Below are 17816 nucleotides of genomic sequence, written 5' to 3' on the forward strand. Positions count from 1 at the left end.
TGCTATTTCTTCCCTGTTTTCTATCCTTTATTTGGCTGCCAGAGACTGTGTCTGTGACTTTCTGTACTAAAAAAGAAAGCCATCCTGCCATATAATCATGTTTGTGATGCCATTGTTATTTTTGAAAAGCGGCAGGTAATAACAGCAGGAAGGAGCATTCTGGATTCTAAATAATGAGAAGAAAAGCACCAAAATTCATAAACTCTAATCCCAGTCACGATTTCACTTTTCAGAATTCAGAAACAAATTATTGCAAAGCCAGCAGGGTCATCTTCCTTGCAAATCCTGTAACATTTCACTGTCCTCTGCTCTCTTTTCATTATTAGTATATTGATGTTCCCCTCTTCTGCAATGAAGTGTAAACATTACTGAGGCCAGATGTAACTAAGCAATGACATTTCATTTCCCTGACAATCTTTAAGGGAATGGAACACAACAAAGCACCACCAGAACATCACAGTAGCCAAGGCACATCTCAGCTGATACACATGTTCTGTCCCTCTTACCTCAGGAGGCACCAGATGTTCTCATGACTGTGCATGTGCAATATTGACAGCCCAACCTACATCCCAATGCACTCACCTGTGCTGCCAAAAAGGGCCAAAATCTGAGTGGGCAACATATCCCATTTAAAAATCAACAGAGTGTCCTACAGGTTAATGGAATTTTGCTTTTTGGCAAGGTTCCAGGTAAAAATGTTTCTGCAAATATTAAAAAGCAGAAAAAAAAGACACCTCAAGCCCATACTGGAGGCACATCTCAGACTAATCATTCAAGGAAGCTGCACCTAAGAAAAGACATCTTTTGGCACAGTTAATATGTGAACCCTGCAGAATGAGCCAAGCTTCCAAATGTAATGAAAAGAGAATGCAACATGTCCTAACTTTAATAAGATCACTGGGGTAACTTTTTGTAACTAGACACCAGCAATTAATACAATTTACATGCTTCTAAGAAGACTCACTACATCTGTTTAAAGGGTTTCTTGTTTCTTTTTTCATCCTGTCCCATCAGGACAAGAGAGAGGAAACAAGAAATGTTCTGGTCACTTTGTATTACAAACTGCTCAGTGGAACATTAATGGTATAATAAACAGTCAAAGAAACAGTGCATTAGGACATTAATTTCTCAAATTGATAAACATATCCAGTGAAACATCTGTTAAAAAAACATCATAGAAAAATTTACAAGCTATGAACCCCCCAGACAAGAAGATCTTTCCTAAAATAATGATTGTGGAGTCTTTTCTACACTTTGCTTCTCCAAGCATGTCAAAAGGGCACCAAAATAGATTTTTCTACATGATTCCAGTGATCTCTAAGGTTTCTGAAATGGGACAAGAGTGAAAACTGGCAAAAGAAAAACAGAAAGTAAGTAGGATTTATGAATGGCCTGGCACAAAAATGCCTTGTACATCCATGGAGACCTAGCAGAAATCTGAAGAGATGAAAGGGCAGCTGACAGATATGGAATGACAGGCCACAAAAATGTTTCTCATCCACCATCAAGTCAGAACCAGGAAAGCCTTTTAAAAGGCAGAGAATTTTTGCTGTGCAAATGGAAGGTGTAACTGTACCACATCTGATTCAGTGAAAGGTTTGTACACAGAAATAGCCAAATGCTTGACTTGTGTCAGAGAAAGCAGAGAAAACACACCAAGTCCATTTTTTTGGACAGTAGCATATTAACAAAAAACTTGGAGGAGGGCTGGACAAAATGAGCGTGGTCAAAGTGGCCAAGAGGGAACAAGTGATGTGAATCCCTGGCACAGATGTCAAAGGCAGTGAGAGTATCTGCAGAGTTAAAGGCAGACCCTAAGAAGAACTAATGGCTAGCCTCTGGACAAAGGGCACCATTTAATGTTTTTTTCCTTTTCCCACATCCCCCTGCCTTTTTTTTTTTTTTTCCTTCTTTTATTTCTGATTGCTTCTATTCCCCAGTTTATTGCTGATAAAAACACAGAACCAGCAGCCCTACATGCCTTCACAAGAAAATTCAATTTCTATGTCTGTGCCAGACCTTCCCAGCATGGAAGAGCATTAGAATGATGTGTATTAGCACATCTACAAATTGCTTCTAACAAAATTTAGACCAAGCACTGTAGCATCTTCTCAAACCAAAGGATTTGTGTTCGGTGAAGTGAGGGAAGATCACTCCATGTCACTGGTTAAGTGAAACCACAAAATGTTGCATTTACTTTTCTCTTTTAAAAAATAAGCACTCAAAGTACAAACCAAACCCACAGAACTCACACGGCAACACAGCAGAACCCCAATGAAATTTCAGTGGCATTCACAGTCACTCTAATCAAAGTTTAGAGCAATGCCATGCAGGATTTTCCCCCAAACATTAAATATACAAGATAGAGGGACAACAAAATTCTGAGCAAATCTGTTTTGGTCAAACAACACAAGAAGGGGCTACTGCTCTCCTTCTGTCTGCAATAATTATCCAGGCTTTTCTCAAGGTAACTGAAGTGACAACAGCAATCTAGAGGTTCATTAAACTGGAGAAAAGTAAGAAAAGAATTTCTAGGTAAAATAAAGCTGCAACAAATTGGAGAAAGATGAGAATTTAGAGTCGCTCCTTATTGCTGAGTAGAATCTTCAGATGAAAGAATCAATGTTAGCAAATAAGGTGCTCTGGGTGAGATTCACTGCACGTAACTTCAGCCACCCAAAAAATCAAGCAACTTAGCTACAGATCATTATCCTCTGTATTTCTCAAAAGCCAATGGAGATATCTGCACCTCTCCAGCAGAGTGAGAGATTCATCTCATCCAAATGCTGGTGTGAAAATCAAGTCTGTCCCACTTTGGTGATGATAAAGGGAGACCAGGGGATTGTCCCAGCCTTGGCATATCAGTTTTATGCAGCTGAAGACAGGTTATATCAAATCACATCTTCACAACTGGTCTGAAGGCAAAGCAAGGAAAACTGGAAACAAGGAAGCTGTAAATATCACTTCAGGCTACAAACAGTCTGCCTCTAAACCAGCCTGTGCCTTGGAGGCTTACCACTGAAATCTTTAAAAGCTCCTCTTTTCTGTTTCTCCTCTCCCATTCTTTCTACCAGCAAATAAACAGAAGCTGGCCTTACAGACAAGTCAAGTATCTTGAAGTCAAGTTATTCAAGATAGAGCTTCACATTTTAGGGAAATGTTAAAATTTTTTAGTCCAGCTCTATTATATTAGCATTGTGCTCTTAGCAAAACTCCACAATGCTTCAAATTATTATTTCTTTTTTTACCTTAAATTCTACTCTACTACTCTATTCTTTTGTTATAGACAAAGTTAAAGTAGGCAGGAGACCAACTCAGATCAAGTCACAACTTTTCAAACAGCACCAGGGCTGGACCACAAACAAAATCCAGGTGTCTAAGCCACCTTCATTTGAAAGCCTCCAAAACTTCTCAAGGAACAATGTAAACATACAAAGAAGGAGATTTAAACTATATTTCTCCCAGAGAGTTGCAAAACACAAATTACTATGTTTTCCTGGTTTTTTTTCAGGCCATCTGGTGGTTCAGGGTGTCACATAAAATAAAAGGCAATAAGCATCCCTCTAAACATTGGTATTTTTAATAGCAACAATTCTTCCATTAGTGCAAAAGATCTGCAATTTTAAATTGTAAGAAACAGGATTATTATCAATTGCTTTCTGCAGAAAAACATGGAACTGTATTAATAGCTAAAAGGGAAGTCTAGGCATTGTGCAAAATCTTGTTAAAGGCAAAGCTTGGTAAGTGGAATGTATGATGGCATCTCAATACACAGCTGTACCTCCAAAACCAGCAAAGAACTACGAGAATCACATTCGGTTTTCATTGTGGAGCCACATTTTCAAGGAGCAACCTGTCATGTGCTCCAGGCAGCCCATCCAATTGCTGTTCAACCCTCAGAAATGTGTGTCTGGCTTTCAGGGGAGTAAGCTGGATAAAAATCAGACACATTGCAGTGCTAACACAATATACAGGTAAGAAACAGCATACATTTTTGATATTAAGTACAAAGCTGTGGTGCTAAAGGCATGCTGATTTCAAAGACAGCCTCCAGTCAACAACCTGCCCTCACTCCTTTACATCATTAGTAGCTCTCCTCAGGCAGTGGACCTAAACCACTCAGTCCCCTCAGCAGAGGTTTTACACAAGTGAAAAGTGAGCTGATTTCAGGTCATGTGTCTGTGGTTCATCCTGCCACCGGGAAAGAACAACTTTCAATGCCCTCAAACAATTCACCACAGCAAATGCATGAAGCCTGCACGATGTGGACATCTCTAAACTAATGTTATGTGAACTATTATTTTTTCCCAGCAGAAGCACTGGTTTGTTATAGGACCTTCTCTCTGGCTACATTTGTATCTTGTGTAATACAGCAGGGACTTCAAACTGGGTCACAGCCTCAAGGCCAACTGTCAGAATATCCAATTACAGCCCATAGCCACCTACTGAAGAGAGTCAGAAAATCAAATTGAGAATACAATATGCCTAGTAGGAGCTTAGGCATATGCAGTACTGCGAAGTGCAGCAATAAGGCTACGCATCTCCTTTGCACTTAAATTTCACTTGGGAAAGTCTAATTTCTAGTTTGTACTTCGATGTCAGTGTCTATCCCACAAAGAGCAAACAGAAGAGCAGTACAGAGCACATCTAATATTTTCTGTTTCGTTTCCACAGCATATAAGTAGCCAAGAGTTACAAAAGGGGAAGGAATCATGTTTATGATAATTTCCCTGGGCAATGTAGCACATCTGCCACAGCCTGAAACTGTCCATGAAGAAGCAGCCCCACATCCAGCAATGCAGAGAAGTGGGGGAAAACACAGTAAGATGTCACTTAGCAAAAAAAGCTGTAGCAGATCCATGCAAGCCTGCTGTGCATTTTCTGTGCACTGTTTTTAGCATCAGGCAAATAACTGAGCCCACCCCTAGAGGAAGTGCTATCTTGCCAAATTACAATGACAATAGAAATTTCGTTCTGTTCTCACAGGGCACTTCAAAGCAGGAGCTGAATGGCTCAGTGCACAAATTAATATGTATCTATTTGAAAGAATCACTCCACATTACATCAAATAAACAGTTTAGGTTACCACTCAGGCTAGTTTATGATAGAATTTATTTTTTTCTTCTCAGTTATGCATAGTCATTTTTAACAAAAAAAAAAAAAAAAAAAGAGGAAGAAATTCACAAAATTATATCCTAGGATTTAAAAACAACAGACTTGCAACTACAGATTTCTTGGGCTGCTGCATCCATGTTGTTTTTATGGTGGAACTGATGCCCTGTAGGATGGAGATGGTTGCCTTGCAGGTAGCAAGGACAGAAATCTACTGCAAGGATTATGTGTTCACATTTCTGTTTCCATGGGGAAACATGAACGGTATTAACTATGTCTAAAGCTCACAGGTGCTGCATGAGGTTTTTGGTTTAGTTTTACTCAAACTTGTCAATTCCTTCCCAACAGGAAAGCATCTCCAACTCAACACAGATCAAAACCTGGGCTCACGACTTTGTGCAAGACTGAACGTTACCGGTCCACTGACAATACATGAAGATTATATCATACATGAAGCAGCTGCAGTGCAGAGAGGATTAAGCATTAAAGATGCTTTTTTCTACACCTGTAGAAGACAAGAAAATCTTTGAATTTTGGTCACTTAAGTACAGGACAAAAACACCTGACAGAAATTAATTAATGGAGAGATTTGTCCTGAAGCTCTGACAGTGGCACTTTTGTCTGTTCCATCAGGATATCAGACATGGCAGAGAGTGACATTCATTCAGAACTTACATCCCTGCCTCTCACAGTGACAGGCATTCAATGTGTCACAGCGCTTAAACTTTGTATGGCCAGAACTAGACAATCACAGTCTCACCACAGAGCCAGAGACTGCAGTCTCATGACCCTCTGTACTGTGTGAAACAGAACATGCAGAAAATACCTTAGACCCAGTGCTTAGTAAGAGGTCATCCATGCAATGCAGAATGTCAGAGCTCATCTAGAAGAGTGCGAGTCATCCAAGTGTCCCGTGGGACCATGTGGTGCCATGGCCATTTGTGCCTGTAAATTCTGGGTAGTAAAGCATTACCATCTCAAATTTGCACACACTTCAAACTGACGTAAGGGATGACACAAAGAAAAGGAGGGGACAGCTGTGATTCATCTGACCTACAACGTTACCTCCAAGACCTAGAACTGAAGGGCATCTTCAGCACAGGCCTAGGAAATGTCATAGATGAACACAGAAGCAAGAATCTGAGAACCCCCTCAAACTGCACTCCAGTCCTACATGTAGCTTTCACAGCACTAAGCAAATCAAAGAGCAGGAGAAAGGACAGTCAGCAGGATGAGCAGGTGCATGCAGGTGAAATGGTGCTTCCTCCTATATTGCTGGCTGAAGTCCAAAACAAGAGACCCCACTGGGCTCTCAGGATTTCTCTCGTCAAGGAAGAACAGCTAGCCTGAAAAAGGATATTTTGGAAATGCTTTGGTGCTTAACATATTTCATACAGCAACCCTTTGCAGAACACTGGTCTATTTATAAGCATGAACTTTAAGGCAACCACAAAGACCAGGCTATAGATGACTGTCAGTCCTTGGCATCTTATAAAAATATCTTATGATATAACAAAAGCTGAAGAGATAGTCCAATATGGTTGCATTTACCTACAATTTCTTCTCTTCTGACTGCTATTCTCTTCCTCTGAAGGGCTGTTTGCACTGAACAAAAGTGAGTGTTCTGGGATTTATTTCTGAAGATGTCCTTTTCTGCAGAACACAATTCTCCAACTCAGAACCAAGAATTGAAATGTGTCAACCTTCCACATGGACATCTTATGTAAAATAGCTTTGTGTTTAAATGGGCTTTAGTTTCAACTTCTCCCTTTCATTCTCCCTTAGCAATTTGCAAGGCTGCATTTTGGTCAAATTTCAAGACACACGATATCAATGTGCATTACTGTTGAGTGAAGTCTTAAAAAACTGCTTCTTGATATTAAACAAGTGAGGGCTTTTTTCCCCCCCTATGCTTAACAAGTAACCTGAGATCAATTCCAGCAGTCATAAGCTAAAGTGTTAGAAATGCAGAGAGAAAAATCAAGGAAACAAGTGATGACTGAGTTGCTAAGTTTCTGATTGAACTGGTAGATTTTCTCACTGCTACGCAAACATCGCCACAGAACAAAAGTAGCTGCAGCTCAGCAGTGCTGATATTAGGATGCCTTATTTTGCAAAGTTTCAAGTTGTGATCTTGGTGTATCACAATGGCTCAGATGGTGGCACCCCTGCAAGTGTCACAGTGCAGCCGTAACAGAGACAGCACTGTAGTACTGCGCACTGTGAGAGCTTTAAAATACACAGGTCAATAAAAGCTATAGCATAGCTGTAGTCAGAGGGAGTTCAGGGTGAACTAACCCTCCTTTCTGGGCAGGATTTGTGGATTGCAAGTTTCCTCTGTGCTGCAACTGTTGTACTTGAGTTAACCCACTTGTATCTGGTTCAACTGTGCCTGCTTGCACTGTACTGTAGTGCAAGCGCACATCTAATAAAACTCCTGTGGGTCATGAGCCTCGTCTTGTCTGTCTGTCTCAGTCTGTGCCTATTGTTACAGGGACTCTTACAATCACCACTGTGTGGGAGTTTGAACGGGGTAACTCTAGACCTGCTCAGATACAAAAAGGGTTGGGTCATTTGAGCACCTAGAAAAGGAGTAAAAAGTGGTAACGTCCTCACTTTCACACTGATACCATTTGCAGCCACCACTACCCTCTGCCTCATAGTTCAGTGAACTAACAGGACCCCTTTCAAAGAAGAAAATAACAGAGCTGTGACAAAAGATGAAACCAAGCAATAAGAAAAAAACAGAAACAGAAAAAAATATCCCATGATTCAGACTTCAAACACAAACCATAGAGAGGTTTACGTCAAGTGTGTGCACCAAAGGCAATTCACATTTCCTCAGAAGGGCTGATGAAACACAATGCTCTTACCCAAGGCTGGCTGTGCATGGCTGGGCTGGTGTTAACTTCCAATGGCAAGTGAAACTCTTGAATACTGAAGAAAAACAACTCAAAAAAACCCACACCAAAACCCCAAACAAACTGAAAAGTATTAACACCACAAACTTCACTCTCAGGCTCAGCCACATGGCTAAGCCCTTAGCCTGATTTCTGCCAAGCAGGACCAAGTGGTCCAGCTCTTCCTATTTCTTAAGAGCTAGGAAAAGATCAGGAACTTCAGTCATACTACCCTGTCAAGAAACTCATGCAAAGTAATGAACCAAATAACATGTACCAGATAGGATACATGAATTTTCTCCACAGGTAAGCAATAGCTACAGAGACCAGGACCATAGGAATAACAACTCTATTCTTTTAAATCTACTTTTAAAGCAAGAGTTCACTTAATGCCACATTTCTTTAAAAGTTCTGGGGAAAGTAAGCAAATGATCAAAACTGGCTATGAAAGAAAGAGTGGGAGAACTGGCTTTGCCAGCTATAATTAAAAACAAGTATTATACCATTAAGAATTAAAAATGGTCAGGAAGAGAATCAAATCAGACAGCCTCAAAAGGAAAGTGCCTATAAGGCAGGATTGGATCTGCTTCTCCAATCATCATTTCAAAATCATACATGACTGTTGAGTGAGGTCTGGGGGAATTGCTTGTTGATATTAAGCAAAGAAAGAGTTCTGCCATCAATATGTGTTAAAACCAAAGGCAAGTTTGCTTAGATAGAAACAGCTTTTGACATCAGTTCTGGTGCAGAAGAGAGGTTCTGGGCAAGATGTAAAGCACATCTTGCAAACTTTTACCTTTTTTTATCTGCATGGACAAATTTTATCCTGTTCTCTATTACTTTTATTCACAGAACTATTTCATTACAAGTCCACAATTTTTGTTGGAAAAAATGAAGCTGTTAAATTTCAATACCAAGCTGACAAAATACGAGCACTTCAAGGAACACACAGGGCCAAACAGACCCCAGCCCTGAGTGGCACGGAGCAGATTATGGGTGTGCAAACACACCTTTTACACATTTAGGCCAGGTAGGCAGAAAATAACCTTGCTGTAGCACAGCTTCTTCACATTTGCACCTTCACCCTCCTCTGTGGGTCAGATATCCATACATTCAGCCTTCACATCCTTCTAACCTAATCTTCCCTAGAAGTGCACAAGGCAGGGAGAGAAACACTGGCAGAATTTGGGATGCTGCTGGGTGCCAAGGGCCACCATTTTAGTTGTTCTGATTAGGAAAGGCAAACAACATGCCTTACACATAACATTCAAGGTACAGTTTGGGGACACCTCACCACTGCGCCTCCATCAGTAGAAGATGCACCCAGATTCTGAACTGGGGGTAGCTCCTTAAGCAGAGGGAATATATCAAGTCAGTCCTTGGAAGAAAGGCAAGCCCAAAACAGTGTCCTAAGATGAAAAATTCCTGCAATCAGTGCTGTGAGATGTTTTCTGAAAGTTTCTGCTCTGCTACATTTTTTGGGTACTGGCAAATTAGCTACACTGACAACAGCATTCACGCATCGGGCGCAGGGATCCAAGGCTGGAAAGTAAAATGTGTCTTTGGCACAGCAACAGGGAGAACAGCTGATGGGCAGAGGGATTCAGAGGCACCATGCCAGCTCCAGAAGGTTGGAGACCAGAATGGACAAGGCAAGCTGGGTCCCTGAGATGCCGTTCAGCACTTTCCCATCTGATCCTCTGCATAACCTCAGGGAGAAGAAGAAACTAGCTGGACTGAAGACAGAAATATCTGACACCATTTTGGAAGGATTATATCTACCAGAGACGCAGAATAACAAAGTATTCTTCAAAATAAAAAAGAGAAACAAAACAAACACTTCTGTCTCTGAAATAGTATTTGACCAAATTAAGAATTCAGGAGCTTTGCTCTCCTCACTTTGGAGGAAACAGAAACACTGGAAATGTGAGGTCTCCATACACTGGCCTAACTGCTCTTTCCTGAGCCCATGCAGAAAGCCAGTTTCTTCCATTTTATATTTGGCACTAGACTAATTACACAACAGGAGCAGATATAAAAGGCAGCCTAGAAAGAAAGGGAGACAGAAAAGGATTAGGTAGATTTTAAAGCCACATTTGGCCCTATAACAAATATTTATCATTACTCACAGAGAAAAAGCAATAGTGTGAAAACCTTTAAAGTGATAGATAATAATACTGAAAAAATAGTGTAAAAGACCAAAATGCAATCAAGTCCAAACTTCTGGTAAAACAGCAAGCTTCAGTATGCAGCAAGAAAAGCAATAGATGACATGCTTGTGTGTCCACAGCACTGTGTATATACCATCCCAAACAAATGAACACTTTACAAAGTAGTTGTCACCAACCTGCAACAGGATGGTGCAATATGAGAGAAGCTGAATTTATTCTTTACACCGCTGGAAAACAGAACAACCAAATATGAAAACAACAAAGCCAGATAATATTGAGACGTTTTCTTAAATCACTTTGAAATGGTTTTTTCTTTGGTTTTGTAATAACTTAAGGCCTGCTGAACACTAATCATGAAAATATTCCTTGTACAGTACAGCTAGGAGATCCTGACTTTTCAGGCTCACTTACTAATAGAACTGTAGTTCTGTTCATGGGTGAACCAAAATGCAATTCTCATGATTCTGGAAAATGAACTCCATCTCAGTGAGACCCAGTATATGGAGGTTTCTTAAATCTATTCAGGAATAGATGAAGCAAGAATAAGAATTTTAAGCATCCAATCAACCTAGTAGAAGTGATTCATGTTCCAAATTAATCGAAAGATTTAAAAATGCTTGGATTCCCTAAATCAGAGCCTTGTCATTTCTTTTAATCTTTTTTTTTGTTCCTTGGGGGGAGAGAGAGGAGGCACTATCAGCATTTTAAAGCTCTCTGTAATAATTACTGACAGAGAAAGGTTAAAAAATAAAGAACACAATCTTTACTTTAAAATGCTACAAAGGATACAAGAACCATCCAGGTCAAATAATTTCAAGATGACCAAAGCTACCCATGTGGTTTTTTTTGCTTGTTTTTGTTTTTGTTTTGTTTGCTTTTGGTCCAAAAAACAGATATTAAAAACACGAGTGGCAATACCACACTTAATATTTGTGTTTGCAAAATATTTCTATGTACACATACAGACATGAATTCCACATATAACTAGGGATGTTAGCTTAACAGATTTCATGCTTTGCCTAAGCCCAAAACATCCATGGTGTATGCACCTGTGCATGCACACAGCCATCCTTCACAGAGGAATCTAAATCATCTCCCACTCCAGAGACAAACAGGCTGGTTTAGAGTGGGGTTCATCTCACCCAAAGCAAATATCTGAAGTCAAAAGAATCCTTCTACCACCACCCTTTTACCCATCTCTTCCTCTCCACAGCCTGCAGATGTCTGACTGGCTCAGGCAGAGTTTCAAGTTAAAGCAAACAGACCTTGCCCCTGATGCCCAGCCCAGCCTGCTTTACAAACTGCTGCCAGGAGACACTGAGCTTTCTCAAAAATAAGATGCTTCCCAGGCAAAATCAGAAACCCACTGAGATGTCAAATCTTTAAACAATTTTGAACATGCTGCAACCTGTCCAAAATGCCATCTATGCACAGAAAACTCTGAATGTTGTGCACCTAACAAAACTTTTGACAGCAAGACGATGAGCTCTGCATTAGGAGCCCCTTCAGCAAGCACCAAGCTGTGTCTTCCTAGTTCTACTGCATCGTTGGTACCTAGTTCATTCAAATATACACCAAAGCAACTTCCCAAGCTTTTTCAGCTACCTGATAGATTGTTACCAACTTCTGCATGAGAATGTTTATTATTATGGAGGAAACACATTACATTGGAGTAATTTCTGAAGAAATGGGAATGATACTTATGTTTAAGTAGTAGCTATTGCTTCGAACACATTAAATCAGTGTGTTGAAATATGGTTTGAATACTCTTGGTTGCTCGGATTTTCAACACCTTCTCTCCTAGCCAGCATGCCTTGCTGAAAGGTTGCTCATGGAATTGTTTACTTTCTAGCATGAAAGGTTAACTTTTTCAGAAATTTCTTAGGAAGTCTTTCTAATTAATTAGTCTACAGTTCCCACAGCACTTTATTGAATTCACTTCTTTATTTTTTTAATTAGGTGTTGTGGGTTTTTTGGCTTGGTTGGGGTTTTTTATTTGTTTTAGAAAGCTCTCAAAGCTCTCTCAGGCAGAAATACTTCTTGCTCTCTCTGCAAGAGATGCTTTTTGGATGCTTTTGCTACTGAGAAATTTTTTTGGCTCTCCAGGGGACAATTAAACAATGACAAGATTGTATTCAGCCCAAAGCATAATTCTATTTTCGAAGGTTTCATTTGACTAACATGATACTGACCACAACTTTCCATCCACAAGGCAATGTAATTCAAGTTCAGCCTCATGTCAGTGTGCACTGGCTCGACCCAAGTCCCAGGAGGTGCAAAAACTACTTAGCTGGCAGTGTGATTAGGTAACCAGTTCTCCTTCAGGCTGACTACATGGATGGATTCAAAGCTGCTTCTCCAACTGGTAATCAGCAAAGGTCTTAACAGGATTTAAAAAGCAAAGGCAAGCCTTGATGGGAAAGGCCAAGTGGACCAACTGCTTATCCTTGAAATAAAAAAAGAAGCCATGAGGAAAAAGGTTTGAGTGCAACTGAAAGCAAAACCCTGAGTCATGACTAATTCCCTCATTTCCAGCTATCTGTTTCCATTACTGACGCTTTGCTCCGTTTAGCCATATGACTCCAAACTTTCTCATTATAGAGGGAGAATTGCCCTGCACAAAGCAGAACTATAATCCTCCTTCCTGAGCTCTGAAGGGATCTGGTCAGACCTTCCCTCTGACAAACGGCAGAAACCATCACAAGAAGCAGGAGACAGCAGGGGACAAAACCTTTGAGTGCAGCATTACTGGCTAAAGGCTACTCACTGACTGTGCTCCTTCTACATTTTCCCACCTCATTTTAACTACTTGAGGTTGTTATCTCTTTAGGCCAAGGGTCTACTGCATGGTCTGACCTCACCTTGAACCCATGGATGTTATGTCATGAAAATAAATAATGAAAAAGCTCTAAAAATCTCTTTTGTATTTAATCATCCATGGGTTTAGATTCACAGTGCTCTGTAAATCTGGAACTTGAGGAAAGAAGTGAATAAAAACCCTGAAGTGAACGTGTTATTTGGTTCACCTGTGTTTTTAGAATATGCTCGAAAAAATGAACTGTTAAATTTAATATGAGATATTATGCACTTAATTATCCTTTCTCACATGGTGACTGCTATGAAATAAACCCATATATCTTTTTTCAGTTACAAAAAGAACTTAAGAAAGGAATCATTAAGGCAAAGGTGACTTATATAGGCCTTCTTTTAAAGAGTGATTTCCTGGGAAAATGCTCCTCAGTGCTTTTTTTTTCCCATCCCATCTATAGTCCAGGGATATTTGACTATCTCAGGGAACATTTTAGAAGTTCATGATTTACAGGGGTAATTCATACAACATCCTTAAATTACTGGTCGTTAAGGACCAAGGAAAAAAAATAATACAGAGTGAAAGCAGAACTCAGTTAAGTACAGAGAAGCCATGCTAAAAGCCATTTGAGGGCTCCTGAATGCATATGAGATCTGTTGAGACAAAAAGCTATTCCTAGGAGTCAGCATTGATTTCCACATTTGTGCTGCACAGACCCTGAGGATTAAGCGAAGCACGGAATTCCGGAGTCAGGAGAACAGCAGCATCCTGTGAGTGTGACACTTCTGCCTCTGTGGAGGGCTACAGCTCACAGGGCTGTAAAAGGCATCTTACTCCTTTTTTTATGGAGCCAATATCACCTATGAACTGAGATTCTTTTTAATTCATTCTGGCACTTATTTCTTACCTTCCACTTTCTGTGTCCAGCACCTCTTTCCCCCTAAAAAGATGTCTTTTGTCCCCTCTCCCTGCTGTCCTCATCCACGCAACATTTCTGCAGACCTCTTCATGAAGACAGCATTAGCTGAAGAAGTATCAGTGCAACAGAGAATCTGCTTGGTACCTGCTCACCAGCAGTGTTTCTTTCAATCTTTCTCTGCCAATAAAGGATTTTAGGGGATTGCAGGAGGTTTACTTTCTGTGCAGGAGGCTAAGAGCTGCACTGTGTAACTATAGCGACAACTACCGTGAAAGCTCTCGATTTTTATTGACACGCCTCGCAACACCCCGTGGAAAAATTTATACAATTAGAGAAACAGGAAATTAAACATCCTAAAGGCCAAAGGAAAATATCGTGGTGATCTGCATCTCCATGCATTGCTTAAATACTTCCTCGTGGTAATTTGCTTCTTTTACTGTATAGCGGTACCATTAAAATAGCATTTTTAAATTCACAGTTTCAACAGTGATTTAAGTCCCCACAATGGCAAAACAGAAGACACACTTGCAATCAGCTCAGAAAACACTATAGCACATTGCTGTATTTGACAAAGATTCATCACTGGGAAACTGACACTACATAAATGGAGAGAAGAATAAGGTGCACACGTTTTTTCATAGAGTAACAAACATTTGCATAGGGATATACTGAATTATTCATCTCTGACAAACAAGACAAAAGACACAACTTTTTAAAGGTATTTCTCTATCCAAAGGATATGCATTTTAAAGGATTTTCCTGTGCTCAAAGCAGCTGAGAACTGTGTGAAAATGATACTGAGATCCTTTGTCCCAGTCTTAAGAGTTCTGTGACTTGATAGACAAGTTTGACATTCCAAATCCACTAGAACAGTTTCAAGCTCACAGCAAAATATGAATATGCTGCAGTCTGAAATTGCCTCAAATACCCTGGAAAGTTACCAAATCGCTTACGTCGAGCTTGAAAATGCCACCTCTAAATGTGCTTCCAAGGCCATGATCCACCGTGCTGGAAAATTGATCCTTGCTAATGGCCACCATTTATAGCCTTAACCTTTACTACATTGCTTCAGTTCTCTCCAACAGCTTAAACAATATGAATCAAAAACACTTCGAAAGATTTTAACAATTACCACCAGACTGAGAACTAGACCTGCAAAAACCCTGACCTTATTGACAAAGTGGATTTGCATGGTCACAGGAATTGCCAGTTTTGCAGTCAAGGAATGGGACCAAAACCCTTAACCCCAGCTGCCAGTTCTCATTTCCTACTCTGCTGTCATGATTAATTTTGCTAAAAGAAGCACAATAATCACAACTACTTTTTTTTTTTTATTTTAATCATCATCCAAACCAAAGATATTTAATAGCAAGCTTTAGGGAAAATACTGAGCTGTTAATATAGCTCTACTGAATCTAATACTCTTGCAGTACACAATACAACCCAGGCAGCCTGGAAAGGATGAAAATGATGTGTTGCTATGGAAACAGGAAGGCACATGTTTAGGTTGCTCATCCCTGAAGAGCTGCCCCACCAATATCTTTAAAGTCTGCTAATAAAATTTTCATCAATTATTAGAATAAAGTGAATTTTACCTCTTGTTGGACACCAAAATCTTGGTTTACATACTGTCAAGCTCTTTTAATGTTCCCTGCATCCAGCTATGCCCTACAACATTAAGAATTAATTTATTCACAAACAATGTTAACACGCACTTTTCTAGTTCAGCTACTTAAGATTGTTATTCCACACAGCAATAGATACCAGCTTCCCAAATTAAAATCCTGTGCATGTAGGAAGCTGCTTTTTAATTTATTAATCAATATGCCATACCTCCTCCCCCTTCAAAAAAAGCAACCATATCAACTCAATAAATCAGGCCTTCGACCAGGAATATGCCCATTAAGAATGTGACAATTAGCCCAGTGCCAGTGTTGTCACTCACCAGACACACTAAACATCTGCTGCTTCCTAGAAATTACAGCTTCCATCTAACCATGACATACCTGCAGACAGATCTTTCAAAACACTGGGGCTTACAAAGTAAAAACGCATTTCCAGACAGCCAAACAGAAAACAGGCCAAGTTATTTGCTGGCAAATCTCCACTTATTTCACTGTTATCAGAACAGAACATCTGGCTCCAAACATGCAGCCACTAATTATCTGTACAGTTAACTATGTCAGTACACTTATTTGTTATTATACTGGGAAATCAATAAGCAAGACTTGGTTAATGCTACTACTAATCTATTAAATCATTCTTTATAAATAACTAAGTACAATGTTAAGACTACCAGTACGGTAATAAACAGTTAACAAGCTCTGCATTCTGGATCACAAAACAGCAAAGCAAAGCTGAAAAGACAAGAAATCCATACTGTGAACAAACAGGTGCAGTTTTTTGTCTGGGTTTTTTTTTTTTTCCCTATTGTAGTTGTGGTTTAACTCGGCAGGCATTCCCTCACTGCCCCCCAGTGGGATGGGAAAGAGCACTGGAAAAAGGTAAAACTTGTGGGATGAGATAAAGACAGCTTGATAGGGCAAAAAATGAGGAAAGAATTATAATAATGAATACACAAAAACAAGTGATGCACATTACAAGCGCTCACCACCCCCCAAGCTGATGCCCAGCCAGTCCTCTAAGCAGCAGTAGCTCCCCTCCCAAATTTTTGCTCAGAATGATGCCATATGGTATGAAATATCCTTGTGACCAGTTTGGGCTGGCTGTCCCTGGCCATGTCCCCTCCCAGCCCCTTATGCCCCCTCTCCCAGCCTACTCAAAACAACTAAATCCTCAGTGTGTTATCAACATTTTTCTCATCTGAAATCCAAAACACAGCTACTGGAAGAAAATTCACCAGCTACTGGGAGAAAATTCACTATCCCAGTTGAAACCATGACAAGAGTCATACATTATAAATTATTATCTTAAAATTTTAATTAATTTCCATTCATGTATCCAGTGTTCCTCTGTTTCAGCATTCCTGGTAGGACTCCAGTGGTTCATTCAGACAAGTCATTCAGGAAGAAAACCAACTCTCAGACCTACCAACCATAAATCTTTACTGCACTGAGATCTTGAATCAGACTATTAGAAGTACCAATGTCAGAAGAGATATGAGTGGCAGCAGGAACAATATGTCCTTTAAAGAGGCCAGACTTATCTGGTTTCAGCTTCAGAGATATCAAGCAGGGGTGATTTTCCACACTCTGCTCCCAGAACACACCGGCACTGTCAAGAAGATGGCTGTCTGTGTCCACTGTTACATTCAGGATTCAAGTGTTCTTAAAAAACCCTGACACTAATCTCCTGATCAACTGTACAAGATTTTTAAGGTGTTGGTTATTTTTAAACTAAACTTGAAATATACTGATTTCCTCCAACAACACTCCCATTTCCTTCTCCTGGCTTTGTAATTATGATGAAGACATAATAACTGCAGGCACAGCCCTCCCCCAAAGCAGGATCCCACTGTGTAAGCATTACGCAGTAGCTATATTTCTTCTTCCCCTGAGGTATCCACTGTGATATTTTAAAAGATTTATTTGCTTACAGCTAAACAGATGATATTTACTCACATTACAAAACTCCTGTCATCCAACTCCAGCATTATTTAACCACCTTCTCTTAGGAGACAACCAAGGACAGCAGGTCAGGACAGTCACACGCTGTCTGGAAAGGCTCGCACAAAGTACACGCACATTGTCCCTTCTCCAACCCTGCAAAAATAACCTGAACAAAATCATTATCCAGTTTCATCAGCAGTGTAATATACAACCAAATTCCTGAGTATTTTGCTAAATAAGTACGTTCATTTACCCCTTCAGCAATAAAAACCAGGATCTCAGCAGTACAGCAGTTCCCCTTGGCTCAGAAGGTCAATATGACAGTGCTTCATTCCT

At 40.0% G+C, this 17816-nt stretch overlaps 2 protein-coding genes across 3 annotated transcripts in view; one reads left to right on the plus strand and one right to left on the minus strand.

The window, feature by feature from the left end:
* Window positions 1-7559, plus strand: part of KCNC1 (potassium voltage-gated channel subfamily C member 1) — a 124026-nt gene extending 116467 nt beyond the window's left edge. For both annotated transcript variants that reach the window (XM_038138409.1, XM_038138403.1), the window contains one exon: window positions 5461-7559. In XM_038138409.1, coding sequence (XP_037994337.1) covers window positions 5461-5642 — 182 coding nt within the window. In that variant the 3' untranslated portion in view covers window positions 5643-7559. The remainder of the gene's footprint in view (window positions 1-5460) is intronic.
* Window positions 1-17816, minus strand: part of SERGEF (secretion regulating guanine nucleotide exchange factor) — a 140295-nt gene that overhangs the window by 2814 nt on the left and 119665 nt on the right.

Source organism: Motacilla alba, chromosome 5 (assembly GCF_015832195.1).
Source record: "Motacilla alba alba isolate MOTALB_02 chromosome 5, Motacilla_alba_V1.0_pri, whole genome shotgun sequence".
Lineage (NCBI taxonomy): Eukaryota > Metazoa > Chordata > Aves > Passeriformes > Motacillidae > Motacilla > Motacilla alba.